The sequence below is a fragment of the Mirounga angustirostris genome, unplaced genomic scaffold (assembly GCF_029215605.1).
Source record: "Mirounga angustirostris isolate CCGP_5_RB_7025 unplaced genomic scaffold, mMirAng1.0.hap1 SCAF_9, whole genome shotgun sequence".
In the NCBI taxonomy this organism is placed as follows: domain Eukaryota; kingdom Metazoa; phylum Chordata; class Mammalia; order Carnivora; family Phocidae; genus Mirounga; species Mirounga angustirostris.
In genome coordinates, this window is record NW_026991717.1 from 11,683,389 (window position 1) to 11,701,174 (window position 17,786).

General features: G+C 50.6%; 1 protein-coding gene across 4 annotated transcripts in view; it reads left to right on the forward strand.

Annotated features, from left to right (window-relative positions):
• Positions 1-17,786, forward strand: part of ST8SIA2 (ST8 alpha-N-acetyl-neuraminide alpha-2,8-sialyltransferase 2) — a 67,003-nt gene that overhangs the window by 40,715 nt on the left and 8,502 nt on the right. For all 4 annotated transcript variants that reach the window (XR_010404844.1, XR_010404843.1, XM_064569937.1 and 1 more), the window contains 2 exons: positions 230-487; positions 6,541-6,834. Coding sequence is in view for 2 of the 4 variants with exons in the window: in XM_064569937.1 (XP_064426007.1) it covers positions 230-487; positions 6,541-6,834 (552 nt within the window). In the remaining 2 variants the exon portion in view is untranslated. The remainder of the gene's footprint in view (positions 1-229; positions 488-6,540; positions 6,835-17,786) is intronic.

The following is a 17,786-nucleotide window of genomic DNA, read 5'->3' on the forward strand; positions in this document are numbered from 1 at the left end:
TAGGAAGAGGCTGTAACCACAAAAACCAGACTGGCCCCCACCTTAGTTGCCTCTGGGCTGTTTCTGATCCGCCCCACCTAGAACCCATTCTCAGAGGGCACCTGAACTCAGCTTCACCTGTGTGCTGTCTGCATCGGGCCCCCGGGGGACAGAGGACAGGAAAAGCTGGTTTGCCAAAAGGCAGTTGGCAACAGGGAGACTTTTTCCTCTGTGCGTTTGGTTTCTGTAGGAAGCAAATCTTGAAGTTCTTGGATGCCGAAAAAGACATCTCTGTCCTCAAGGGGACCCTGAAGCCCGGAGACATCATTCATTACATCTTCGACCGTGACAGCACAATGAACGTGTCCCAGAACCTCTACGATCTCCTCCCCAGAAGCTCTCCCCTGAAGAACAAGCACTTCGGGACTTGTGCCATCGTGGGCAACTCGGGGGTCTTGCTGAACAGCGGCTGTGGGCCGGAGATTGACACGCACAGCTTTGTCATAAGGTAATCATAGCAGGGACTCTGGGCCCAAAGGGACAGGTAGACTTAAGTGGAGCATGGCCAGTTGTCCCGAGAGGTTGAAACAAGAGACACTGCTTAGGTTAGTCCCTGTTCTCAGCTTTGTGCATTAGAATTTCTTGAGGTGCCTGTAAAAGTCCCAGTGTCCAGACTGCACCCCAGGCCAGTTATGTCAATCTGAGGGGTCAGCAGGATGTAGCCCAGGGAACCCAAACCCTTCTGGTGTACAGCCAAGGTTGAGAATCCCTAACCTGGCACAGAGGTAGGCAGACAATGGCCCACAGCCTGTTTTTATCAATAAAGTTTTATTGGAACATAGTCATGCCCATTCATTTTCATATCCTCAATGGCTAAATTAGTAGGGCAGAGTTGAAGTGTTGCAAGAGAGAGAGCATATGCCAGAATCTGAAAATGGTATCTAGCCCTTTACGGAAAAAGCTTGCCAACCCCTAGATAAAGCCTAGGCCAGCCAGTTGTCAGTTCAAGTTTGCAAACCTCTTATAAGTGTTCTCGAAGGTGGCTCTCTGCTAGTAACTATTATCCTGTAGTCAAAATCTGGGCAGTGAGGGGGTGGCAGAGAAACTTGGACTTGACCATCATTCTCCCTGAAATATCAGCTCTTTGTTCAGTCTCCTGGGACCCATTTGGACTCAGTTACCAATGGCCCTGATACCTGACCCCCAATCCAGACAGACTGGGAACAAGGCCTTGCTGTCCCCTGGTCAGAAGTAGGGCACACAGAGCCTCGAGTTTCATCCCAAACAGTGCCCCAGCCCTGGCAGAAGGGCATACCACATCTCACGTTTCCTCCGGGGCTGTTCTGATGCAAAGAGAGCCTCGTCCTGAGGCTTTGGGAAGCGGCCTGCTCACAGAGCACCCTGAACCTCAGGACGTGGGATTAGACGCTGTGTTTACTCTTTTTTTTTTTTTTTTTAAGATTTTATTTATTTGACAGAGAGAGACACAGCGAGAGAGGGAACACAAGCAGGAGGAGTGGGAGAGGGAGAAGCAGGCTTCCCGCGCAGCAGGGAGCCCGATGCGGGGCTCGATCCCAGGACCCTGGGATCATGACCTGAACCGAAGGCAGATGCTTAACGACTGAGCCACCCAGGCGCCCCAGACGCTGTGTTTACTCCCGCATCCACTGTGACGGAAGCAGCCGAACTTGGTTTAGCTTGTTAGCCTTTGCCAGATTCTGCCTGTGCCTGGCGTAGCCCGTGGCTCAGCCCCCATTGTCAAAGCCCTCCAGTCTACAGACTCAGGGACAGAGGGGGGATGCAAGGGGGAAGGAAGCAGGGCAGGTGTCTGATGGAAGCCAGAGCAGGGGTGAGGGTGCGGTGGTGGGGGTGTTAAAGGTGCCAGCAGAGGGTAAGAGTAGGGGGTGCCAGGCAGCATGGAGCCGGAGGCCTTCCTGGCTTGGTGTCACATTAAGCCATGCCTCTTCCTTGTTTGCATGCTCCACCCCGCCCTGCCCTAGCACTTTCCAGAGGCAAGGACACATTCCAGCCAGTGGTTTCCCTCTGGGGGCACTGACAGCGAGATGAGCAGTATGGTGTGAGAGTCCGGTCTTGGCTCAGCTGCTCATTTGTCACATGACTTGGGAGTGTGTCACTCCCCTTTCTGGACCTCAGTTTAACCACCTGTAGACCGAGTGGGCTGGACTAGCCGTGTTTGAGGTCCTTCCGTTAGGAATACTGTCTGTGCTCTGGCCCAGGGCCCGCAAACCCTGACCAGCCCAGGAGTCAGCGGGAGCGCATTCAAGGGTGGAGTCATCAGGGGTGGGGCTGGAGACTCTGCATTCCTAATGTCCGGCCAGCTGTGGTGCGGCCTGCACTTGGAGAAGCACGGCCACAGCATGCTTTCCTTCCCCCGGGGGTCGTGTCCACACCTGTCCACGGGTGCTTAGTAAAGAGGGCCCTGACGCCAAGGAGAGAGCTCCCCAGAACAACACGTGGTTGTCCTCTGACCTTTAGGTCTGTCTCTGTGTGTGGCTCGCACACAGCTGCATGTTTTGGGGGGTGGACTTGAGTGATCTTTTAGGACAAAATTACAAAGGCGCACTGTGACAGACGCCTCGTGATGCCGAGTGGCAGCCCTGGCCACCCCCCCCACCCCACCAGGGGCCACTCCTCTGGGCTCTTCCCACCTTGGGGGGATCACCCACCTCAGCCCGGGGGATCCTACAGGCCACAGCCCCCACCGAGAGGAAATGGGGTGCGATGCTGTGGCCACTGCCTGAGTCGGCATGTGTGAGTGTGCCTGGCCGGTGTCTCCCACAATAGAGCACACTAAGTGTCATTCCCTGCCCTGCCTTTCCCTGGGGTGCAGGGAGGTCACCCCACGATTCCACATCACCTCCCCTGTAGCATTTGCCTGTCTGAATGAGAGCTCTCCATGAACCCTGTGTCTCCACCCCACCCACCTCACGCTGACCATGAGCTCCCCCAAAGCAGGCCGCTCCTGTCCATCTCTGGACGCCAGTCCAAGCCTGTGCCTGGCACAGATGAGGGGCTCTGAGCTCTATGGGATAACAGACACCAGGAGGGTCCTGATGGGATGTTCTCGGTCTCTGTCAATTGAAGTCTTCATCACTTTGCCTTGCTCTGTGTTAATTGGGCCCCTCCTCTGTGTGGGAGACACCAAGACCTTGCCCCCTCTCAGAACACTCTACCCTGAACAGTGGGAAGATGCCCTGCATGCAAAATGCAATGAGCTTGCAAAACGCTCAGCCTTCCTGGGGGAGTTCAGGGCAGCCTTCTGGAAGAAGTGGCATTCGAGTTGGCCGACGTTGGCAAATGAAAAAGGTGAGCAGGAGGAAGGAGCATGAGGAAAGGCATGGAAGTGAGAATAACTAGATTCATGATCGTGGAGGCTGGGGCTTGACTGAGCCCACTGCCAACATATGGTGCTGCTGGGAACTGGGGCGGGATGGGAGGGCTGGTCCCCGCAGCATCCACGTGGGCCTGCAATGGCAGGTTGAGGAGACTGCCTGACTCGGGGTCATCTATGTACAGAATAAATTCCCAGATGTTTGCGGATGAAAACTTCATTGTGTGCTCACCCTCACACACTCACTCACACAAACACATACACACGTGCACACCCACCTTCAATAGGGAGGACCTAATGAACCAATGCCCCTTCACAGACCAATCACCACCCTCATCATGCTCATTAGGCACTTAGCATGTACCAGGTATAATTCGATGCACTTCGTGTTTATTGCCTTAGGTAATTCTTGCAACAACCCTATCAGGAATGTTCCATTTTGGGCTGGCTTCTGAGATGCAGAGAGCCACAGGTCCACAGCATGCACTCGGGTGACCAGGCTCAGGCTGTGGGTCTAGGCAGTCTGGCTCAGAGTCAAACATGAGCCGCCTCTCTCCCCGGCAGATTGCCCCTACCCCGTACCTGTGGCCCTGCCTGTTTCTGGAAGGGACAGATTCCTTTCCAGCCCAAAGTCATGCCTATCAAAGCAGTGCAGCCTACCTACAGACCCCCCACCCAGAATTTGCTCTGGGAGGCCTGGCTTGCTGTTAGATCAAGCTTACTCCCAACCTGATTCCCCCCTACCACCACCCCCATAAGGAAAATTGCCCTGTGAGGGAGGGGCACAGCAGGACAGAGCTGCCCCCATCATCTTCACTCAGGAAGTGACCCTGAGACATGATCATGGGACTAGCCTGGCCCTCACAGCCCTCTCCTGCCTGGAACACCTGCCATGAGCTGGATCCCATGTTGAATGAGGTGGGGAGCCTGCCTCAGGTTGCTCGCAGCCCCAGGGCTCCTCCAGAGTCTGCAGTAGGGCACTTGGACGACACCCCGACTGACCAGTATTGTAGCTGGGCATGCACTTGCCCGTTTCTTCTCCCCTGGAGAACCTGGAAGCCTACTGGGGGCAGGCTCCACATCACTTCCTTCTCTGCCTCTCCTGCAGCCCCCACTGGTCCATGATAGACTCAGTAGATCTGAATCACATTGAATCCACTCCCCTCTGCTCTCAGGACCTGGAGGTTGGCCCCGGGGGAGGCCCCAGGCTCTCAGGAAGGTCTTGGAAGCCTGGTTTAGCCAGGCTTCAGGACTGTAGGGATAATTGTCCCAAACTGGTGGCCATGATAATGATACTCCATTTCTCTGGCATCTGAGGCAGGGGCCCCTGAAGGTGTCCCAAAGCATTTCCTCCCCCTTGTAGAGTGTAGCCACAGTCAGAGATAGCAAGGTCAGGGTGGGGATGGGGACAGTGGATATTTTAGGAGGTCTAGTCTGAGCACAAACAGGCTTTTGAGTCAGACACATCAGAGACTGAATCCTGGAGGTTCTCTTACTAGCTCTGGGCCTCTGAGCAAGTTATGTTGCAAATTCTGGCCTTGGTTTCCTCATCTGTAAAGTGAGGGTGATTAATACTGAGTCTGAATAAAATGAGCCGACCTATGTTAAAGGACCAGGGGCTGGCACACACCAGGAGCGCAAGGATGTTAGTTTTCTTTCTGATCATGCTACTTTTTCTCCCCAAATGTTAAAGGAAGAAAGTCCTGGCTTGCAAAGAGGGTGAGTGGTGTCTCTCTGGATTTCATCATTTGGCAATGACCTGTGCCCCTGGTCTTCATGTCTCTAGCCTCTGTTCTATAAACACTTATTCTAGTTGCTCAGACTTAATTCCATTAGTCAAAAGGCTCTTCCACCATCAAATCCTCCATGCAGGAAGCAGCCAGGTGTCCCCTGTGGCCACCCCAGGGTGCACACCCAAGCTGGACCCATGAAGGTGGGAAGGTTCCCCACAAAGCAGGCCTCTGGTGAGATATCAAAGGTTGCCCACCCAGGGTCCCTGTCGAGTTCAGCACGAAATTGCAATGGCCTTTTATAGTTTGTCCTCCCAGACCCAATTCCATCCAACCCAATACGTACTACAACTTCATCTTATTGTTGTCTATCTGTTGCCTAAAATGCAAATTTATCATGTTACTCTCCTGTTCAAGAATCTTCCGTGGCTCCCTTTTGCCCTTGGAACCACATCTGTGACATGCAGTCTCTGCTTGCTTCTCCAGCTTTGTCTCCTCCACACACTATGCCCCAGGCAGAGCAAATCACTTGCCCCGCCCCCAGATACCCACACTGTTTGCCACCTCTATGCCCTTAGATACATTTCTTGTGCCTACAATGCACAGTGTTTCCTAAACTGCCTGGTCATAAGAATTACCTGACGGGCTTGTAAAAGTGTCAGTTCCTCAGCTCACCTGTTGAATCTGGGTACCCAGGTGAGAGACCTCAGGACTCAGTATTTTTAACTACCGCCTGAGGTGATTCTTCCACTCTGCAAGCTGGAGAAACACTCTTCTAATTGCCTCATCCTCAAAGGGACTAATGCTCATCCATCCTTCTAGATTTCCCTCAGTGGTCACCGCCTCTGAGAATACCACCTAATGCTCCTCCTTCCCATAATAACATGACACTAGTTCACATTGAGATCTTCGTGTGGTCCAGCAGTGTTCTGAGTACTGGGTACGTAGTGACTCCTTTAATCCCTGGGAGGGGGTGCTCTTGTGATCCCCGTTGCAGCTAAAGAAACCATTGTGCATATTCCTGAGCTGTAGGGAAGCTCTTAGGAAGCACAGAGAGGTTGAGCGGGTTGCCCAGAATCACACAGGTAGAAAGTAGCAGAGGTGGATTCTGAACCTGGGAGTGTGCCTTCAGAGCCCTCACTGTTACCTAACGTGGCCAGGTCACACCTGCCTGTAGCATGGTCGCCTTGTGGGCTGAGGGCTGGCTTGCTTGCCTCCTTCCTTCTTGACTAGATCTGGAACTCCAGAAGGCACGCATTGTACAGCCCCAGGGACTAGCGAAGTTCCATGTGTGTGGTAAGAGCCTAGTAAATGTGTGTGTCAGGGAAGAAGAAGCAGGGATGACTGGAGCGGGGAGCAAGGGGGGCAGTGCTGGAAGGTGAGGAGGAGGGGACAGGAGGTAAAGGTTGGATAAAATGAACTACAGGCAGCAGCATCTCATCTTCCCCAAAAGAACTGTGACGCCTTTCTCTCTGGCAGGTGCAACCTGGCCCCAGTGCAGGAGTACGCGCGGGATGTGGGGCTCAAGACTGACCTGGTGACCATGAACCCCTCGGTCATCCAACGGGCCTTTGAGGACTTGGTCAACGCCACCTGGCGGGAGAAGCTGCTCCAGCGGCTGCACAATCTCAATGGCAGCATCCTGTGGATTCCAGCCTTCATGGCCAGGGGCGGCAAGGAGCGCGTTGAGTGGGTCAACGAGCTCATCCTGAAGCATCGCGTCAACGTGCGTACTGCATACCCCTCTCTGCGCCTGCTGCACGCCGTCCGCGGGTGAGCGGCCTCTCCACGGGGCAGGGGGCAGTCAGGGAGTCTGGGAGGGGCTTGGTGGGCAATATTCCTCTCCCGGATGCACCTGCAGCCCAGTTTACCACTCAGCAAGCCCCCAGGCCTTTCTGCACTTCCCTTCCTGGAGAAAGGAGGGGGGCTGGCAAGTGGGTTTCCTCCGGCATGCCAGTTTTGTCCAATCCGTAGTGCCCGCCCAGAGAGCTGTGTTGAGAACAGTCCTCCCACTGTGGCTCGGGGGGAATAAACCATGAGGGGCAAGGATGGAAGGAGGGAAATGTGCTGGAAGCTCTTGCAATAGTCTGCGTCAGGACTGATTGTGGCTTAGACTGGGGTAATCGTAGCAGACAGGCATCAGGTGGCACAGATCAGCTGGAAACTTTGGAGTAGAGGCCTCAGGATTCGCTGATTGGTTCTATTTAAGGACCTCAAGGAGGGCGAGAGAGAGAAACATCCAGGATGGCTGTTAGGATTAGAGCTTGAGCATTTGGGTGTGCATGTTTGGGGCTATTACGTTTGGGCATATTAAGTTTGAGACGCCTGTTACAAATACACCTCTCCACACTCCTGACCTTGCAGCTTGGGATCAGGCCTTGCATCCATTTTGCTCATCCAACCACATGGCAGTTCACCAGCCTGCGTCCTAGCGCACTACACGGACCCCCGCTGACATTGAAAGGCTCTTTACTGGGGCCCGAGCATAACTCAGTGTGACCCTGGGAAGCTCTCTGACCAACCCACAAAGGGGTCTGGCTGTCCTCACAAAGGTAACCCCCGAATCCCCCGAGCCTGTGACCAGCCCTGGTCTCATTAGGGTGGGTTGCCAGCACAGAAACCCATTACCCCCAAGAAAAGCCGAGCAAGACATTCAGTAAGAAGTGGCCACACTTGTGGCTGATGGAGCAGAGTAACACCTGATGGACACAGGGCTCACTGGGCCACATCCCTTATCCTGGAGTTTGACCTGTGAGGCCTGCCCTGAGCATCCCCTTCATCCCTGCTGTCTGTCATGGCAACCCCCATCTCACAGAATCTAGGCTCCATGCCTTAATTGTTGTCTCTGCCTGGAAGGAGCAAAGTCTTTGCATGGTTTGGGGGTCAGAGGGGACGAGAGAAGAAGGACTAGCCCATGGTAAAGAGAAATAGTCCCTCGGACAGGGAATGGACTACTACCTAGAAGAAATGTATGCAGTCAGAGCTATTTCCAGCTATAATTGACTCACTTTCATCTGTCAAAATAGCATTAAGCACCAGTAGTAAGCCCTTTAAACAAACAGGCTGTTAATCCTGGGATGGCAACATCTTCCCTTGCAGGAACTCCCAGGAGGAAATACTGCAGGAAAGAACGGGGCTGGTTTCTGCTTTTAGCAAGGGGAGGAGGTGGTGGGGAAGAGGGTTTCGGGGGCCTTGGAATGGATTTCCACCAATGGCCCTCTCCCTCTGCAGGGTGCGGGGTCCAGTTGGGCATTACAGGAAAGGTGGGCAGCGTCTGTAGTGAGAGCGAGGGCTTGCCCAGACTTGGTGGGAACTTCCCCAGTGTTTGCTACAAGAGAAGGAACGGGCTGGGGGGATGGGCGAGGCACGCAGAACAAAGCCACGGAAGAAAAGACCAAGACCAAGGGTTCGTAGAAAAGATGGCTGAGGAGGAACCTGGCCCAGAGGCAGTCTGGTCTAGCATGACAATCATGGGCTTTGGAGTTAGGGACACCTGGGTTCAAATCCCACCTCCATTACTCAGGTGGTGGAACAGGTCCCTTGTCTCCCTGAGCCCTGTTTTCTCTGTCTCTTGCTGAGGAACACTGCCTACATCCGAATGTGTGTCCTGTGCTGGCCAAGAGAGACACACAGTCAGTCATGGCTATTGCCACCAACCACCCAGCAAGGGATTAGACTTGTCCTGTAGACTTAAGAGGTAGAAGTAGGACCAGAGGTTGAAACCACAGGAGGAGCATATATTTAGGCTCAGCTTGGTAAAGGATTCTGTAGTAGAACGGTGGACAAAGTCAAATTCACCTGTCAGGAGTTCTTCACCTCAGAGTTCCAGTATGGTCTGTAGCTTACAGAATAGTCTTGTTTCCATATTTAAAAACCTATCATTCAATAAACCCTCTATTTATGAGGTGGAGGGGATAAACTTTTTTACTGCGGTAAAATATACACAACATAAAATTTACCATTTTGACCACTGTTAACTGTGCACTTCAGTCGTGTTAAGTACATTCACAGTGTTGTGAAACAAATCTCCAGAACTTTTTTATCTCGCAAATCTGAAACTCTATACCCATCAAACAACAAGTCCCCTTTTCCCCAACCCTCCCTCCCTCTAGACCCTGATACGGTAAACTTTCTACTTCGGTTTCCATGAATGTGGCTACTTTATATTCCTCATACAAGGAGATTCATACTGCATTTGTCTTTCTGTGACTGACTGATTCCACTTAACATGATGTCCTCAAGGTTCATCCATGCTGTAGCCTGTGTCAGAATGGCCTTCCTTTCGAAGACTGAATAATATTCTGTTGTACATATATAACAGATTTTGCTTGTCCCTTCATCTGTCGGTGGACATTCAGGTTGCTTTCACGTCTTGACTATTGTGAATAATGCTGTTGTCAAACTGGGTGTGCAGATATCTCTTCGAGACTCTGTTTTCAATGGCTGGATCATATGGTAGTCCTGTTTTTAATTTTTTAAAGAACCTCCATCCTGCTTTCCATGGTGGCTGCACCATTTTATGATCCACCAGCAGGTGCACGAGGGTTTCAGTTTCTCCATATTTTCCCTGACACGTGTTATCCCATTTCACCACATCTTTGCCAACACTTGTTATTTGGTAATAGCCCACTTTCACCACTTACAAGTGTACAATTCGATTAGAATAAATTGGCTGTTAGAGGAAAATGTAGTGGAAAATTTTTATAACCTTGGGTTTAGCAGTGGTTTCTTAAGTATCAAAACACAGGCAACGAAAGAAAAAAGAGATAAAAGGGACTTCATCAAAACTAAAACTTTTCATGCACTAAAAAGCCAACATATTCTGAGAGGGGGAAAAACCCACCCACAGAATAGGGGGAAATAGTTGCAAATCATGTATCTGATAAGGGATAAATATCCGGAGTATATGTGGAACTCCTACAATTCAACAATACCACAAATAAATCAAACAACCCAATTTTTAAATGGGCAAAGGACTTGGATGGACTTTTTTACAGAGAAGATACACAGATGGTCAATAAGCACATGAAAAATGCTCAACATCACTCATCATTGGGAAATCGTAAATCAAAACCACAGTGAGTTACCACTTTCCACCCCCTGGGATGGCGGCTATCAGAAAAGTGGGAAATAACATGTGTCGGTGAGGATGTGAGGAAATAGGAATCTTTGTGCCTGCTGGTGGGAATGTCAAGTGGGAATCACTTTTGAGGCATCTTAGTGTGTTCGTTCTGCAAAGGAGGAAGTTGATGCCCAGATGAGTTGGGTGATTTGTAGGAGGCCACCAAGCCAGTGAGGAGCACAACCAGGAACTGAAGTAGAGCACCTCACTCTGGCCAGGGCACCAGAGGCAGCAAATTCACACCCAGACAGTTCTGGGTTTGGGGACCCCATCAGCTCAGTGGGCCGGGTGCTGTCACACCAGAGAAGTGGTGTTAGGAGACCACAGAGGGTAGCGGTGTATCAAGACTCCCTGGGTACATGGCAGTTCTTCTGAGTCTGGGACAGCGTTCCCACCAGGCAGAACAAGCTGAAAGGTCAGAACACCCCAGGGTCCCACCAAACACCAGCGGGCATCTGAGGCTTGACACAGTCTTGTGGAACCGCCTATCGAGGCTCACAGTGTTGTTCACCCCTTGACCGCGTCTTGGCCTTTGCCTCCCTCGTTCGCTTGACTGCTCCTTCACATCCAAGCCATCTTTCCGAAGGAAAACAGCTGTCCTCAGATAGCAGCTGTGCATCCACACACTCTGAATGCAGCTGGGTGGCTTGAAATACCCAGACATGTCCATATACAAGTCATTGTGCTCCTAGGGCTGGTTTAGTGTCCCTAGTCCATCCATTCGTGGGGAAAAATCTGTGAGATGCTCTAGTAACAGCAAATAGGCTTTTCACGAAGACCAAATGAAATCATTTATATAAATCACTTTAGAGCCCAGGGCTGGTCATATTACGTCCATCTAGCACTACAAGCTGGCACATGGTAGAGCCAGGCTTCATGTGAAGAGACCACATGACCACGGTTTCAGTTCTCCTGGTTAAACAATCTCCTCCTACACTTTTGTGATTATTAACCTACTTTTTATTATTAATTGTTTAAGTTGTCAGTGCCTTGAGGTCAGGATAATGGCACTTCATACTGCATCCCTGACCCCTGCATAGTGCCTGATACTGAGAGAGCATCTGGTGACTGGTCAGGGGGTCCCCAGTGACCTCAGATTGAAGAAGGACATGTAGGAGAATAGATGAGGGGCACAAATAACCATCCCTAACACTGCTGTGCTAGACACCATGCTAAGAATTATGTCACGTAATGAGAGAACTAGAACCAACATCCTATTTTAAAGACAACAAATTGAGCCTCAGGTGGTAAGTAACTTGTACGAGGTTGCATGGCTGGTAAGAGACAGATCAGGACTCCTCCCTTGCTCCTGATCACCACCCATTTGCCCCTGTGAACAATAACCAGGAAATAATGACAGGGACCCTAGAAGAATAATGTGGGGAAGGCCAAAGCCAGAGTTTGAGCTTATGAAAATATTAAGAAAAACAGAAAGGGGGCTCCTGGGTGGCTCAGTCAGTTGAGCCTCTGACTCTTGATTTCAGCTCAGGTCATAATCTCAGAGTGGTGAGATGGAGCCCTGTGTCAGCCTTCGCGCTGGGCATGGAGCCTGTTTAAGATTCTCTCTCTCTCCATCCAATCCTCTCCATCCACCCCTCCCCACCCCTCCCCCCACTTAAAAAAAAAAAAAGGAAAGAAAAACAGAAAGTGTATTTTATGTTTCAAGTAAAAAGAACCGAAAAGTTAAGGACAGGCAGTGTAGAGGCTATGAAAGACAGATGGGAACTGGACTCTTGGTTCCTCTTCTACACCTATCTTCTCAGCAAAGGAGAGCTGTCTTTTACCTGGATAGCATAATGAATGAAGCCTTTGGTATCACTTACAATCCCACTTCACTGCCCTAAACCAGGGGTTCTCAACAATGGTCCCTGAACCAGCGGCATCAGCATCACCTGGGTAGTTGGTAGAAATGCAAATTCTCAGGCCCAGCCCAGGCTTACTGAATCCAAAATCGTAGGTCTGAGGCCCAGAAATCTGCATATTAACAAACCCTACAGGTGATTCTGAGGCACAGTATAAGTTTGAGACCTCTACTCTCAACAAAACCAAGACCTATTAACATCCCAGGAGATATCATGCACCAAGACCACTGAGCAGCTGGCCCTGATCTTCCCCAAATCATACAAAATTGGAAAAGGACAATCTGGAATTGGCCATCCCTACCCCAATTTTCTAAACATGGGGAAACAATGGACTCCAGTGAGCTTGTTGTCAACCCCAAGCCAGAGCTTCAAAATGGTTATCAGTGCAATGGCTCAGGAACACCTGAAAATGAAGAAGCAAATATCAAGACCAGATGTCCTCATGGGAAAACAGCAAGGCACACTGCTCCAGTCTGCTCTTCTGAAGGAGGGCAGTAGACAGGTACCAGGATCAGGGTAGTCATTTCATATCTTGGGTTAAGTCAGATACTTTGACAAAATATTTCTTGAGCAGCATGGAGAACTGTGACATTTCAGGGAGTAAAAGGGAGCAAATGTTAAGTCTCTTCTTAGAGAAACTTTGTAAGATAGATACTATTTTCATCCCCATTTTACTCACAAGGAAACAGGCTCAGAGATGTTAACTGAATTGCTCCAGGTCACTCAGATGAGGAGGAGGGAGACTAGAACCCATGTGTATGGGTTTCAGTTGTGTCTACTGCCATCCCCCTTCTCATGTCCTTGACAGACTGACCACAGTCTGTTGACCACAGACACCCAAAAGACTAATTAATTAAAGGTTGACTTCGTGGCGATCTCTAAGAACACACCACCGGCCTCCTGTACTGCCAACTGTCCCCATTTTTACCAATGACTTAAATGAAGGCATCAAATGTCTCCTTAGCCAGTTCACAGAAGACACGACTTTGGGGGGATTCCTAATAATTGGGACCTCAGAGTTGAATCCAAACTTCTTTTTGATGGGCTGAAACAATGAGCCAATCTAAGAGGGAGAGATTTAATACGAACAAATGCAAGATTCTGTACTTAGGTTCTAAACAACTGTAGAGGTACAATGAGCAGTACCAACCAGCAGCAGGCATGTGGCTGCTCAAAGGGTAAGATGATCTTAGATCACAGTGACGGATGTATAATGGTTTGAGAGTCAAGGAGGTCAGCGATGACCTTGGTCGAATCCCACTTGGAGAGGTTTTGGGTCCCAGTCTGGAGATGGACCACAGTGGCAGAGAAATTCAAAAGTCAAAAGGTTTAGGGAGAGAAGTATCCAAGGAGCATGAGAGCAATCTTTCTTCAGTTAGCAAACATTTATTTGCTATAATCTAGAAGGCTCCAGGCCTGTGCTGGGGGAACACAAAAATCAATGAAACAAGGCTTCTGACCTTGAGGGGCTCACAAATTTGGACTGCAAGGCTCCAGGTGTAGAACTAGGGTTAAGAAGTCATCTACACGGAGTCAGGTTTCATCTGGGCCCTGGGAAGAGCATTCCAACAAACAGAGGTCATCTGAAATGAGCTTGGTTGCCTCTTGTTCCGGCAGCAGTGAATGCCCCTTGCTGGGCCATGACTTGGAAAATCCGCATCCTACAGAGTTAGTGGATGAGTCTGCCAGCACTGTAACAAAGAACCACAGGCCAGGTGGCCTAAACTGGCAAGAGAAAGTTACTGTCTTGTAGATCTGGAGGCTGGAGGTCCTTCTGAGAGCTCTGAGAGAAGAATCTGTTCCAGGCCTTTCTCTTGTGGAGGACCATCTCCATCATTATCTCTGTGTGCCTGTATATCTCCAAATCCCCCCTGCTTATAAGGCCATCAGTTGGATTGGAATAAGGGCTACCCTAACAACCTCATTTTAACTTGCTTACCTCTGTAAAGACCCTTATCTCTAAATAAAGTCCCATTATGATGTACTGGAGGTTGAGCTCCACAGATGAATTCTGAGGGAATATAATTCAACCCATAATGGTTGAGCTAGAAGGTCACCCTTTCCGCGCAGAGATTCTTTGGTTCATCAGACCTGTACCAGGAGAATCTCTAACCACCGGGTACTCTGGACATTCCTGCCCATCTGAGGCAGTTACTGGGCCTGGGCATCTCAGGGAGGGGGCAGTGTGGTGCAGAGAAGGCCTGCTCTTTAACTCTTACTGGCCCTGTGCCAGACTGAGCAGCTCTTCCAGGGGGCTTTGGGCTCTGCCAGCCTGCAAGAGTGGCACAGTGCCCTGGCTGGCTGTTGGCAAGGGAGGTGAACAGCCCAGGGGAAGGACACCCAGGCAGCTGAATATGGCTGCAGGAAGGGGAAAACTCTGGTCCGCAGATGGTAGTGAATGGCTCAGATTCAATTACAACAATGAGGAAGGCTGTGACCCACAGAGAGGGTGGCCCTCGGGCAGGAAAGCAGCCCATTGCCTGGCCCCATTTAGCCACCCAGACCACAGGCCTGATGCAGAGGAAGCCTGTGAATTGGTGCTTAGTTAGGCACCCAAAGTGCTGAACATCAGCCCTAGAATGGCAGGGATCCAGCAGGCATCCCTGCCAGGGCTGGAGCAGTGGGTCAGCAGAGTGAGCATTGCTGCCTGGCAGCAGGGAGCAGAAACCTGCACGCTGGACAGGCAAGGGAGTAAGCATGGTGCAGAGAATGAGGCGAGACCAGCGCAGGTTGGAGGTGTCCCCTCCCAGGCATGCCCATCGCCGTCCCAAGAGCATGTCCCCAGGGCCAGTCCAGCAGCTGGGTTTGCAGAGAATGAGGCGAGACCAGCGCAGGTTGGAGGTGTCCCCTCCCAAGAGCATGTCCCCAGGGCCAGTCCAGCAGCTGGGTTCCGGTCTCCTTCAGGGGACACGGAGTGTGGAAGTATATTCCACGGCAGTGATACATAGAGAAAAAGAGAAAGGTCTGTGGTATGAAGGCACAGATGGCATTTCGTCATTTTTCATAGATTATCTCTATTTTTTTCAAATAGCAATGCACATAGTAAAAAGAAAAATCCAAACAGTATAAAAGGATTTAAAGTGAAAAGCGAGTGAGCCCTCCTCCACAGAGGCGACCTGTTACACTGGTTTTCTGTGTGTATTCTTCCAGAAATATCCACTTTTACACATAAGAGAGCATGTTTTAAGCATTGTACCTTGCTAAATTCTGGAAACTATTCCACATCAATACACACCACCTTGCTCTCCTTCACAGTGTCTGGACCATAATTTATGGGAGCAGAAGCCATTGGTGGGCATCGCGGGTTTTTCCAATCTTTGGCTAGTATAATCGGTGCTACGGTGATCATCTTATACCAACATCTGCACACGTATGTACATCTAGAGGCTCGCTCTTTAGGCGTGCCATCGCTAAAAAGAGACGCATGTAAGTGTTGTTAGTTTTTATAGCGGTTACCAAATTGCCCTTCCTGGAGGCAGGTACCGATTTACACTCCCACCTACGATGATTGAAAATGCCTGTTTTTCCATAACCTCACCAGTGTGGTAGATTACCGACACTTGTTCTCTTTGCCAATCCAGTGGAAAATGCCATCTGATTGTTGTGTGAAATTGGATTCCTTTAATTATGAATGAGGTTAATTATAATTTTTTTTTCGCATTTGGAGTGGTATCAGTTTAGATACCAGAATCCAGCCAGGAGTTTTCACCCCCAAGATGTGGTCTTTCTGGATCCCTGCTGGGCCAGAGGTGATCCCTGTGGGTGAGCCACAGTCTCTCAACTCCCCTGGGGACCCCCCCATGTAGCAGGAGGAAGCTCTGAAATAATCAGCGTCATGATTTTTCCTCCTTTCTTTTGGCAACAAACGGTCTAGGGCACCACCAGCCTGCCTTTCGCATGTGCAGACCTGTGGGTTTGCGGGAAAGCCTACCTCCTTGGCTTCTGCCAGTGCCCCCCCCCGTCCCCAAGGGAGACACTAGCCTCTGCTTGCTCGTTTTCACTCCTGGCTTCATTAAGTAGAGATTTGTGGTGCACCCACTTTGCGCGTGAGCTATGCTAGGATCTGGGGCTATATAGGAGCAGGAAGTCAGTCCACTGGCTCACAGAATTGTAACTTGTAGGGGAGGAGAAAGTCAAGTAAATGAATAATGATAGCATAGAGTGATAAATGCTATAATCAGAAAAGAGCAATGTACAGGGCACAAACCCATCCGGGAAAGTCCGGGAAGTAACATTGAAGCTGAGACCATAAGGAGGAGTTGCCAGCCAGGAGAACGGGGAGTTGGTGGTGTCCTGGTAGGAATGAAGAGGGTCCTTACAGCCGTGTGGCTGTGCAGGCCAGGTGGTGGGAGGGATCTCAGGCCCAGGTCACAAGGACTTCACAAGCCCTGCCGAGGCCACTGGATGTTGTCCTGGGGACTCCAAGAGTCTCTGGGGAGTTTTTGGTGGCATGGTCATCCTTGAAGTTAACCTTGCTTACTTGAGTGAAGGGCACTGGCTTGGATAAGCATTGAGGCCTGGGGACCAGGAATCTGCCTCAAGCATCCATAGGACTTGGTCAGCGCTGCATTCCAGCCCCAGATTTTGAGACACAACCCCCAGCTCTCCATGCTCTCAAAGCTGGGCAGCCTCATCCTGAGATGTTCCCCAGGATACCAGAGCCCTAGGCAGTGTTCCCAAGGAAAAGACGGCAATGGGCTATGGGCCCCCAGACCAGGGCCCAGGCTGCTGATGTGGATAATTGGAGACCAGGGGTCTGAGGGCCCTGTCCCATTTTGCTGCTCATCTCACACAAAACATCCCCAAGTGTCCCATGGCAACCACCTGTAAGGCATTCCTGATCCTTAAGGGACAATATGAGCTATATTCCACAAAGTGCTTTTAGCGTCTTAGAGAAAGCCCTTTGGGTCTCTTTTTCCAACAGTGGCAGCCACTGTGCTTGCCCAGGAATCCAAAAGGACAAATGTGCTTTGGAGATGATTTTGGCAATCCTCATCTGTAGCTGTCCATGCTCATAAGATACGGCGCTTAATCGTCTTGGCGATTGGGGTAACCAATTCGAAAAATAATTACTGCCTTCTTTGAGATTACTTTGCCTTCTAATTAAAATCTCAAGACTGGGATATGAAAGGTGCATTGTCAATACAACGTTCCCGGATGCACCCAGCTAACCTCATTTGGAAAGGCAAAATTAATTAGTTTGTGTTTTAACACCCAGCTGTTATCCTGAGGAAGGAAATCGTCTACAAGTCGGCCACACACACAGTCTCTAAATTGGCCAGAGCGACTGAGGGGGATAGAAAGGAAACCAAGGGTGATTTGTTCCCGCATAACTCAGTCAGCTCCTATTACAAGCTGCTCATTAAACGGCAACCGCGCGTCCCTGTCAGACATGGCTCAGGAGTGTTCTTGTTCACCCGTGGAGGCAGAATGGGAAATGAGTGGGTCCCTCCGTGCCACTGAGCTCCCCCTTCATTCTGGAGCCTCCTTTGCTGTTAACACCTCTCCCAGTGATTGATTCTTGGGGGGAAGCCGGCAGCGGATCCGAGAGGGTGGGCACCTCTCTCCCTGTCCCCGACGGCCGCAGGTACAAAGCTGCCTGCCCCGCTGGTTTCCCTCTTCCTCCTTTTCGACTTCTTCCTATTTTCCAATTCCATTTGAGTCAGACATTTGCTGAGCACCATGGAAGCCAGGATAATAATGGTTCTAGGCTGTGCGACAGTCACGACCCCCCAGCCCCT